Genomic DNA, 12500 nt, shown 5'->3' on the forward strand with positions numbered 1-12500 from the left:
ATAGACTGTGGTTTTCAGCTTCAGAACAGACAAGCATCTCGAGCTCCGAGGAAACGATCTATCCTGACGATCATGCCATCACCACTCAAGTAGGGAGCTTTGAAATGGTTGAACAGAAGCTCTCTGAAGCTTTAGGTGCTCTTACTGCTCATTACAGGGAAAACCAGATGATTTCTAATCCATCTAAGTTTCATCTATGCTGACGATCGTGCCATCACTGCTCAAGAAGGGAGCTTTGAAATGGTTGAACAGAAGCTCTCCAAAGATCCAAAGCTCTCCAAAGTCTGAAAGTGCTTGATGTAACCTGTCCCACTAAAAATGGATGAAAGAACATTTTTAAAGGTTCCTAAAGTATGACCAGTGACAGGTTTGAGGATTGGCGACCCACCTGCCTCATGTCCCCTTGGGCGGTGAAGATGATGGCTTCCAGGCCGTCGTCGGTGTACTGCACGCTCTCCTTCTCGACAATCTTCATGAGCCTCGCCAGCACCTGGCTGTCCGTCAGCTTGGAGTAGCGGAGCACAGCACAACGGGACTGGATGGGCTCTGAAGGGAGGGAGGGAAGGAAGGAGGTGGGAAGCCCCTCTGAACAAGCCATCCATCCAACCATCCATCTTCCTATCTATCTATCTATCTATCTATCTATCTATCATCTATCCATCCATCCATCTTCCTATCTATCTATCTATCTATCTATCTATCTATCATTGGGGGGTCCAACCGCCTACCAGACTGGCCCCAGATCCCCAGCGTTTCCTTGCATTTTAATTACTTTGAAAGTTTATCAGCTCCATATTTTGGGGGAAAGGCAGAGCGTAAATCATGTATATATCTATGTCTGTGTCACCGTATATACTCGAGTATGAGCTGACCTGAATATAAGCCGAAGCACCTAATTTGATCACAAAAAATTAGGAAAATGTATTGACTTGAGTATAAGCCGAGGGTGGAAATGCAGCAAAGTAATAATAGAGTAAAATATTAAATGTAATAATAATAATAATAATAACAGAGTAAAATAATGGAAATGTAATAATAACAGTAATAATAGAGTAAAACAATAAATGTAATAATAATATTAGAGTAAAATAATGGAAATGTGATAACAATAATAATAGAATAAAATAATAAATGCAATAACAATAATAATAGAGCAAAATAAAAAATGTAATAATAATAGAGTAAAATAATAAATGTAATAATAGAGTAAAATAATAGAAATGTAATAATAACAGTAATAATAAAGTAAAATAATAAATGTAATAATAATAAGAGTAAAATAATGGAAATGTAATAATAACAGTAATAATAGAGTAAAATAATAAACATAATATTAGAGTAAAATAATGGATATGCAATAATAATAAATAGAGTAAAATAATAAATGTAATAATAATAAGAGTAAAATAATGGAAATGTAATAATAACAGTAATAGTAGAGTAAAATAATAAATGTAATAATAATAATAGAGTAAAATAATAAATGTAATAATAATAATAATAATAGTAGAGTACAATAATGGAAATGTAATAATAACAGTAATAATAGAGTAAAACAATAAATGTAATAATAATAAGAGCAAAATAATGGATATGCAATAATAACAATAATAAATAGAGTAAAATAATAAATGTAATAATAAGAAGAGTAAAATAAATAATAATAATAATAATAATAAAATAATAATAATAATAAGAGTAAAATAATGGAAATGTAATAATAACAGTAATAGAGTAAAATAATAAATGTAATAATAGAGTAAAATAATAGAAATGCAATAATAACAACAATAAATAGAGTAAGAAATGTAATAATAATAACAATAATATACTAAAATAATAAATATAAAGGAGAGGTAAAGGGTTTTAGGTTGATGGATTCTTTCCCAAACCCGCCCCCCACCCAACACATACACACACACTTTGGGCCTTTGTTATAGTGATTACAGTGGAAATGGGAAACGGGTTCCCCAAAGAGGCCGGATCCCAGGAAGGAGTAACGCTCTCACCTATGATTTTGTCGGAGGCGTTGCAAGCGAGAGCAAAGCGCGTCGTTTTGGAGTAGATCTCCATGGTGCGCCTCAGGGCTTGCTGGGCTCCGTCTGTCATGCTACGTGGGGGACATGGGAGAAGATGAGGGAAACAAGCTTAGTCCCACCACTCAGGAGACACCCGTGGCCCTCCCTCCAATGACATTGCAGGTTATAGCGAGCGCCGTAAACATGTCCAAGAGCCCTGCCCGTGTCCTCCACCAACACCACATTGCCCACCACCCAAGGGAAGGCTTTCATTCAGAGACCATTCTATCCTAGATTATATGTGTTTCCTCCACCACAGACATCCCAGTGTTCCTTACTCTCTCCATTGGTGTAAAATTTGCATGACCCCACCCACTGCCTCTTCCATAGCCCTTTCCTATTCCTTTCTATAGCACAAACAAAGGAATTGAACATACTACAGAGGTCTGGGGAGAATTCACCATGATTTGTAGGAGCTGTAGGTCCTGGGATGTATAGTTCACCTGCAATCTAAGGGCACTCTGAACTCCACCAGTGATGGACCTGGATGTAACTTGGCACACAGAAGCCTCCATGACGAGCAAAACATACTAGAGGTCTTTGGAGGGATTTCTAGGAGTTGTAGTTCACCTACGTCCGGAACATACTATGAACCCAAACAATGATGGATCTGGACCAAACCTGGCACACATATCCGATGTGCCCAAATTGGAATACTGGTGGGTTTGGCACACAGAACCCCCATGACTAACTCAACCTACTGGAGGAATTTGACGGGACTGACTCACTATAGTGGGAGTTGTAGTTTACCCCGCAGCCAGAGAGCGCACTGAACCTCACAGATGATGCATCTACAGCAAACTTGCCCAACATAACAAACTTTCACTAGTGATGGGAGTTTCAAGGGGTTCACCTGGCATGATGGGAGTTGTAGTTCGCCCACAACCATATTTATTTATTATTTATTTCACGTATTTCTACCCCGCCCTTCTCAACCCCCGAGGGGGGACTCAGGGCGGCTTACAAAAGGCACAATTTGATGCCTACACAACCAGTAAAACAGCAATTAAAATAATTATAAACAGTTAAAACAATCAATTATACAATTATACAAGTATGCATTTGGTACAAATAAAAATAGACTTTTTCAAATAATTAGGGCAATGCTGGGTACTCAAGCTAGTAATACGCAAAATAAGGTATATAATGATAATATTTAATATAAGATAAGATAATAATAATAATAGTAATAGAAGGTTTTTAGCCTTGGGTTGGGGACCCAAGCTAATAATAATAATAACAACAACAACAACAATAATAATAGAAGGTCTTTAGCCTTCGGTTGGGGACCCAAGGTAATAATAATAATAATAGTAATAATAATAATAATAATAATAATAATAGAAGGTCTTTAGCCTTGGGTTGGGGACCCAAGCTAATAATAATAATAATAATAATAATAATAATAATAGAAGGTCTTTAGCCTTGGGTTGGGGACCCAAGCTAATAATAATAATAACAACAACAACAATAATAATAATAGAAGGTCTTTAGCCTTGGGTTGGGGACCCAAGCTAATAATAATAATAATAGTAATAATAATAATAATAATAATAATAATAGAAGGTCTTTAGCCTTGGGTTGGGGACCCAAGCTAATAATAATAATAATAATAATAATAATAATAGAAGGTCTTTAGCCTTGGGTTGGGGACCCAAGCTAATAATAATAATAATAATAATAATAATAGAAGGTCTTTAGCCTTGGGTTGGGGACCCAAGCTAATAATAATAATAATAATAATAATAATAATAGAAGGTCTTTAGCCTTGGGTTGGGGACCCAAGCTAATAATAATAATAATAATAATAATAATAATAGAAAGTCTTTAGCCTTGGGTTGGGGACCCAAGCTAATAATAATAACAATAATAACAATAATAATAATAATAATAATAATAATAATAATTTTTACAGAGTTGTTTTACCACTTGCTCACCTGTCTGCTTCATCCAAGATGATGATCTTATGCCGGCCTTTGGGAAGAGTGACCTTCTGCTGGGCAAACATCTTGATTTTGTTCCTCACCACATCAATACCCCTAAAAGCAGAAGGTTCAGCCATTTTTAAAATCAACTCAGTGGGTCATGAGATTTGCAGAGAGGGGTCTTCAGGACTGCTGTCAGCAACAAAAATATTGACGACACACCTGCGATTCCCAGTTGCAACCCGTTGTGGAAATACATCAATTCGGAGCTATCCAGTCCTTTGACTCTGCAGGTGTGCTTGAATCAATTTCTGATCTATTATTTGTGAAGACTACAATAAACTCCTTGGTTTTATTCTTCCAGGAGACCAGACGGAACGGCCCCATTTCCGATTCCCCCCCGCTGCCCTCGTGGCTTACCTGTCGTTGGAGGCATTCAGCTCCAGAACGGCGTCCTTCAACGCGGGGCCCAGAAGGGCTCGGGCCAAACAGAGGATGCTGGTGGTTTTCCCTGTTCCGGGAGGACCCTTTTCACATGGAAAAAAATCCCCATTATTTATTTATTTATTCATTTATTATTATTTTGTCAAGTCGACAATTCCATCCTAGATTTTGTTTCCTCCACCACAGACATCCCAGTGTTTCTGACTCTTTCCACTGGCGTGGGATTTACATGACCCTGCCCACTGCCCCTCCCTTAACTCTTAATAATAATAATAATAATAATAATAATCATCATCATCATCATCATCATCCTTTATTTATTCCATCCTAGATTTTAAGTTTCCTCCACCATAGACATCCCAGTGCTTCTGACTCTTTCCATTGGTGTGGGATTTACATGACCCTGCCTACTGTCTCTCGCTTAACCCTTTATAATAATCATAATAATAATCATAATAATAATCATAATAATAATAAAATACTTTATTTATTCCATCCTAGATTTTATGTTTCCTCCACCACAGACATCCCAGTGTTTCTGACTCTTTCCACTGGTGTGGAATTTACATGACCCCGCCCACTGCCTCTCCCTTAACCCTTTATAATAATAATAATAATAATAATAATAATAATAATAATTTATTTATTCCATCCTAGATTTTTTGTTTCCTCCACCACAGACATCCCAGTGTTTCTGACTCTTTCCACTGGCGTGGAATTTACATGACCCCGCCCACTGCCTCTCCCTTAACCCTTAATAATAATAATAAAACTTTATTTATACCCCGCCACCATCTCCCCAAGGGACTCGAAGCGGCTTACTTGAGGCCAAGCCCAACAACAACACATAAAAACAACAGGAAATAAGCAAAATAAACAATACAATTAATATAACGCACACATAGACATTCTTTTTCTATGGCACTCAGAAATAAAGAGGAATTGATCAGCAACTGGACATACTAGAGAGGAGAATTCACCACAATTTAGAGGAGTTGTAGATACTGGGATGTATAGTTCACCTGCAATCTAAGAGCACTTTGAACACCAACGATGGACCTGGAGCTCACTTGGCACACAGAAGCCCCATGAGGAACAAAAAATAATGGAGGTCTTTGGAGTGGTTTAGAATTGTAGTTCACCTACATCCAGAGCGCACTATGAACCCAAACAAGGATGGATCTGGATCAAACTTGTAATGCATGCCCGATATGCCCAAATCTGAATACTGATGGGTTTTGAGGGGAATTGGCTTGGACATTTTGGAGTTGTAGCACTGGGATGTATAGTTCACCGGCAATCACTGAGTACTCTGAACTCCACCAAAGATGGAATTGGACTATGCTTGGCACACAGAGTCCCCATGACCAGCAAAAAATACTGGCGGTCTTTGGCAGAAATTAACCTTGATTTGGGGGAGTTGTAGTTCATGTACATGCAGAAACCACTGTGAACCCAAACACTGATGGATTTGGACCAAACTTGGTACACAGATCTGAAACGCTGACATTTTGTTAGTCCCACAGCACCACTTTCTGGGTTTGCCCCTCCAAAAAGGACTGAAGTAAAACAGTGCCTCCCCGTATCATCCTGGAGAGACGGCCCAAAAGGATATCATGAGACCTAGCTCCAGCAGACAAGAGTTCTTTGTCCCACCCTGATCTTTCCACAGATATATAAACCCTTTTTCCTATTTCCAACAGACCTCACTACCTCTGAGGATGCTTGCCGTAGATGCAGGCGAAACATCAGGAGAGAATGCTTCTAGAACATGGCCATATAGCCTGAAAAAACGTACAACAACCCAGATATCATGACTTATAGTATCGAAAGCTGCTGACAGGTCCAGGAGAACTAGCAGCTGTGACCTTCCTTGAGCCATGAGAAGTCAGATAAAAAAATATTATTACTATTATTACTACTACTACTACTACTACTAATAATAATTGAAACACAACAAGATTAGGACACAGCAAACAAGATCACACATTGGACCCTTCCCAAGTTTCTAGGACTGTGTGATGCATCGGCGAGTAATGCTTGCAGATCCCAGTAGGGTAGCCTTTTGCAGCTGATAATTTTGTCAGTGGTGATTGTTTTTAAGTGCAGGCCAAGGTCTTTAGGTACTGCAACCAGTGTGCCCATCACCACTGGGACCACCTTGACTGACTTCTGCCAGAGTCTTTGCAGTTTGATCTTTAAATCCTTATTATTATTATTATTTGCAGCTGGCAGATGGTAATTTTGTCTGTTTTTAAGTGCAGGCCAAGGTCTTTAGGCACTGCACCCAGTGTGCCGATCACCACTGGGACCACCTTGACTGGCTTCTGCCAGAGTCTTTGCCGTTCGATCTTTAAATCCTTATTATTATTATTATTATTATTATTATTATTATTATTACCATACAACTAGTGCTAAGATCATCCTTGCGGTGGGTACCATCGATTTGCCAGTGATTAGCAAATAAATGATTTTAAATTAAATGCCTCCCAACCAAGAAGGTCCACACGGAGATAAGTCTATTGCTCTTATCAATACTCACTGCGATGATAATATTGGGGACATTTCCTTCCCTTGCAAAGACCTAAAAGGGAAAGGATAAAAAAAATATTAAGTTTGTAGAAACAGATAAATACGCTGCTAAATTTAGGCCCCTGCTACACTACCACATAAAATCCAGATTATCCACTTTGAACTGAAGTATAGGGCAGTGTAGACTCAGACAATCCAGTAGATAATGTGGATTATCTTTGATAATATGGATGATATGACAGTGTAGAAGGGACACTAGGTGTTGTTTAGACATATCTTTGCAGTTAAGATCTAGCCTCTTACCTCCAGTCTGCTGACAGTGTCTTCGTTCCCGACGATTTCCGAAAGCTTCATCGGCCTGTACTTTTCAACCCTGGGCCAACAAATGACAGACAACATAATGAAACCTCCCCTCTGCATAAAGTATTCCCTATTTCAGATATTTATTTATTTATTTTGTATCAAAAGCATGGCATAAATGAGTATAAAAGGAGCACAAGTGGCTAAATATTCCGTTTTCCGTTCTTGAGTTCGGAGTAGAGCAGTGGTTCTCAACCTTCCTGATGCCGCGACCCCTTAATGCAGTTCCTCATTAGTGGTGACCCCCAACCATAACATTATTTTCATTGCTACTTCACAACTGTAATTTTGCTCCTGTGATGAATCATCTCGTAAATATCCGATATGCAGGATGTATTTTCATTCATTTGGCACAAATAATCGAATACTAGTGGGGTTGAGGGGAGGATTGATTTTGTCATTTGGGAGTTGTAGTTGCTGGGATTTATACTTCACCTACAGTATCAAAGAGCATTGTGAACTCCACCAATGATGGAATTGAACGAAACTTGGGACACAGAGCTCCCATGACCAACAGAAAATACCAGAAGTGTTTGGTGGGCATTGACCTTGGGTTTTGGAGTTGTAGTTCCCCTACATCCAGAGAGTACTGTGGACTCAAGCAAGGATGGATCTGGACCAAACTTGGTACGAAAACTCAATATGCCGAAATGTGGACACTAATGGGGTTTGAGGAAGATAGACCTTGATATTTGGGAGTTGCTAGGATTTATAGTTCACCTATAATCAAAGAGCATTCTGAACTCCACCAATGATAGAATTGGGCCAAACTTCCCACACGGAACCCCCATGACCAACAGAAAATACTGCGTTTTCTAATTGTCTTTGGTGACCCCTCTGACACCCCCTCACGACCCCCCTAGGGATCCCGACCCCCAGGTTGAGAAACGCTGGAATAGAGCAACTGCTTTGGGAGATGGTGGTCGGGCATCTGGACAACATGGCCGGTCCAGTGGAGTTGATGGCGGAGGACCATCGCCTCAATGCTGGTGGTCTTTGCTTCTTCCAGCACGCTGACATTTGTCCTTTTGTCTTCCCAAGAGATTTGTAGGATTTTCTGGAGACAGCGCTGATGGAATCGTTCCAGGAGTTGCATGTGACGTCTGTAGGCAGTCCATGTTTCACAGGCGTAGAGCAGGGTTGGGAGGGGAATGGCTTTATAAACAAGCACCTTGGTCTTCCTATGGATGTCCCGGTCCTCAAACACTCACTGCTTTATTCGGAAAAATGCTGCACTCGCAGAGCTCAGGCGGTGTTGTATTTCAGTGTCAATGTTGACATCTGTAGACAAGTCCACGGCTCGCAGGTGTAGAGCAGGGTTGGGGGGACAATAGAAAGCTAAACAATCACCTTGGTATCCCTACGGTTGTCCCGGTCCTCAAACACTCTGCTTCATTTGGAAAAATGCTGCACTTGTAGAGCTCAGGCAGTGTTGTATTTCGGTGTCAGTGTTGACATCTGTAGACAGTCCACGTTTTGCAGGTATATAGCAGGGTAGGGAGGACAATAGCTTTCTAAACAAGCACCTTGGTATCCCTACAGATGTACTGGTCCTCAAACACTCTCTGCTTCATTCGGAGAAATACTGCACTCGCAGAGCTCAGGCGGTGTTGTATTTCAGTTTCAATGTTGATATCTGTAGACAGTCCACATCTCACAGGCGTAGAGCAGGGTTGGGGGGACAATAACTTTCTAAACAATCACCTTGGTATCCCTACTGATGTCCCAGTCCTCAAACACTCTCTGCTTCATTCGGAGAAATGCTGCACTCGCAGAGCTCAGGCGGTGTTGAATTTTGGTGTCAATGTTGACATCTGTAGACAGTCCACATCTCGCGGGCGTATAGTAGGGTTGGGAGGACAATAGCTTTATAGACAAGCAGCTTGGTCTCCCTACGGATGTCCTGGTCTTCAAATACTCTCTGCTTCATTCCGAAGAATGCTGCACTCACAGAGCTCAGGCGGTGTTGTATTTCAGTGTCAGTGTTGACATCTGTAGACAGTCCACGTCTCAATGTTGACTTTGGTGGAGAGGTGGCCTTAGAGCAACACCAGAGGGGCCTGCTCCTGGTCAAAGGAAATCTAGCATCATGCCAAGCTTTTAACATTTGTTTGTGGGTTTTCTATACATTATATACATATTTTCACATACAAATAGTAACATACAGATCTGAAAATGCATAGGACAAAATTACATAGCAATCCTCCTTCTTATTCTCACCAAGGCAGCTCGTAATGGCCTTTCGGGGCCTTCTCGGGCCCAGGCGCTTCCATGGCAACGTCCGCCATGGCTGCTTCCCGCCGAAACCTTCTCAGGCTCCGCCCCTTCCCGTCGCGTCTGAGCACAACTTCCGGTTGCCATCTTGGTCGTGGGCAATGGGAGGGACAGAGAGAGAGGCGGTGTGACGTCAGCGCGGTGGCTTCCTCTGCCCGGACATGGGCGGGGCTTCCCCTCATGGCTGCAAAGCAACCAGATTTCCAACAGATGGCGCGCCTGGAGTGCAATAGAATGAATGAATGCAATATTGATTCCAATTCAGAGCATTGGGTTGCTGTGAGATTTCAGGGCTGTTTGGCCACGTTCCAGAAGCATTCTCTCCTGACGTTGAATAGCCTTGCAGCTCCCAATCCTGGCTGCTTCCTTCCTGGGGGAATCCTTTGTTGGGAGGTGTCAGCATAGCACACTATTCGTATTCTTACTATATTGCCATTGGTCACCTTGATTAGCATTGAATAGCCTTGCAGCTTCCAAGCCTGGCTGCTTCCTTCCTGGGGGAATCCTTTGTTGGGAGGTGTGAGTATAGCACACTATTAGTTTTATATATTCCTATATTGTCCTATACTGCAATATTATTGGTAATATTACATGTAATATACAATTATGATATTATTATATTGCATTATATTGCATTATATTATAATACTATGATCAACATTACATGTATATACAATATATTATCTTATTAGAATAGGACAGTATTAGGATGATATATGACTATATTGTACTATATCACTATACTGCAATATTATTAGTAATATTACATTATTCTATAATATACAATTATTATATTGTATTATATGAGTATACCACAAGATAATTATTTATTTGTTTGTTTATTTACAACATTTCTATGCCACCCTTCTCCCCCCGAAGGGACTCAGAGTGGCTTACTATATATATATATATATATATATATTGTGTGTGTTTGTGTGTGTATATATATATATATATATACACACACAATATATTATATTGCCCGAAAAAACCTACAACAACCCAATATATTATTATATACTACTATATTGTACTATACCATTATATCGTAATATCATTAGCAATATTACAATATTAAATATAAATACAAAATTATATAATATGAAATATATAATTATAATATCATATTATTATTACTATTATTCATATTATGTTAAATAGAATATAAAATATATAATATCATATTATTATATATAGTGTTTTATATATACTATTATAATATAATAATATACTATATAATATACTATTATACTATACTGTTCTGTAATATACTACGTATTATATATCTTATATATATATATATATATATATAATACAAGATATATATAATATGTAGTATATACTACATATAATATAGTATAATGCACTAATGTTATAGTGCATTATACTATATTATATGTAGTATAATATACTACATACTATATATATATAATATAAACATATAATATATAATATATATAATATACTATATATATTATATATATATAATAAGATATATATATGTAGTATATTATACTACATATTATATAGTATAATGCACTATAACATTAGTGCATTATACTATATTATATGTAGTATAATATACTACATATTATATATATATAATATAATACAAACATATAATATATAATATATATAATATACTATATATATAATATATATAATAAGATATATATAATATGTAGTATATTATACTATAGTATAATAGTATATTATATATTATATTATTATATAATATATATAAAATACATGATTATAATATCATATTGTTATTATATATATATAGTGTATTATATATACTATTATAATAACAATATGATATTATAATCATGTATTTTATATATATTATATTCTATGTAATATAATATGAATAATAGTAATAATAGTAATATATTACATTAGATATTTCTCTTGCCCGCCCGCTTGCTTTTCAGTCCGAGAACCAACGAATCGAGCTAAGCAACCAAAAAAAAGAAAAGCCAGCCCACCTCTGTTAAGCCCCGCCCCTTTCCCCCTTCCCATCCTCTTTTGTTTCCCGGCGTGGGGGGAAGTGTCCGGAGGAGGGAAGAGCCGGAGGAGCGGGGGGCGGTGGCACAGGAAGGGGGAACAGCCCTGGCGTTCGGTTGTTTTTGTGGCGCTGTTTGCGCGCCCGCCCGCCTCCCCTTCGGAGCATCCTTGCCTTTCTCCGCTTGGTCCTCAGGGAGTGGCGGCCCCGCCTCCCTGCCGCTGATTGACAGCCGCTCAGGCTCGCGCGCCTCTCCATCCATTCTTTGGGGAAGGGCGGGTGCCCGGCGCGGCCTACTCGCCTCACACCCAGGAACCCAGCCGGGGCCTCGATTTTGTCTTCTGTCCGGCGTGGGCGGGGAAGCGGAGGTGAGCCGGGAGGGGGGGAGAGGAGAGGGGGCGGCAACAAAGGCCCGGCACAAAGGGGGCAGAGATGGAGGGGGGAGACAGAGACACAGATCTCCTCTCATGGAGGCCCAAATACACACACAGGCATATTGGTCCCCTCACTGTCCTATTGCTATACCCTTCTCAAAGGGGGAAGCGCCCTTGAAAAGAAGACTGGATAGATATATGACAGTGCTATATATATTACATATATATATATACTATTTTATATATATATATATATATATATATATTAGTGTAATATATTTATATGTAATGTATTCTATATATATATATATATATATATATATATAATATATATAAATATAATATATTACACTATTGTAATATTATATAAATTGTAATGTTATATTTTATATTTATTGCTATAATATATATATATTATAGGGTTATATTTTATATTTATATATAGTGTATTCTATTTATATACATATATAATATAATATTTTATATTTGTTATATATATGTATATGGT

At 38.4% G+C, this 12500-nt stretch overlaps 2 protein-coding genes across 3 annotated transcripts in view; one reads left to right on the plus strand and one right to left on the minus strand.

The window, feature by feature from the left end:
- The window catches only part of RFC2 (replication factor C subunit 2), a 16321-nt gene extending 6652 nt beyond the window's left edge, over positions 1-9669 (minus strand). The window contains exons 1-7 of the mRNA XM_067472160.1: positions 9560-9669; positions 7283-7352; positions 6990-7031; positions 4424-4530; positions 4016-4117; positions 2010-2110; positions 389-546 (exon numbers count right to left, since the gene is read on the minus strand). Of these exons, the coding sequence (XP_067328261.1) occupies positions 389-546; positions 2010-2110; positions 4016-4117; positions 4424-4530; positions 6990-7031; positions 7283-7352; positions 9560-9627 (648 nt within the window). The 5' untranslated portion in view covers positions 9628-9669. The remainder of the gene's footprint in view (positions 1-388; positions 547-2009; positions 2111-4015; positions 4118-4423; positions 4531-6989; positions 7032-7282; positions 7353-9559) is intronic.
- Positions 9670-11820: 2151 nt separating this feature from the next.
- Positions 11821-12500, plus strand: part of CLIP2 (CAP-Gly domain containing linker protein 2) — a 45542-nt gene continuing 44862 nt past the window's right edge. Inside the window, exon 1 of one of the 2 annotated variants that reach the window (XM_067472161.1) lies at positions 11821-11986. The gene's annotated coding sequence lies outside the window, so the exon portion shown is untranslated. The remainder of the gene's footprint in view (positions 11987-12500) is intronic. The other variant, XM_067472162.1, reaches the window with a different exon arrangement.

This window comes from Anolis sagrei, chromosome 11 (genome assembly GCF_037176765.1).
Source record: "Anolis sagrei isolate rAnoSag1 chromosome 11, rAnoSag1.mat, whole genome shotgun sequence".
NCBI lineage: Eukaryota > Metazoa > Chordata > Lepidosauria > Squamata > Dactyloidae > Anolis > Anolis sagrei.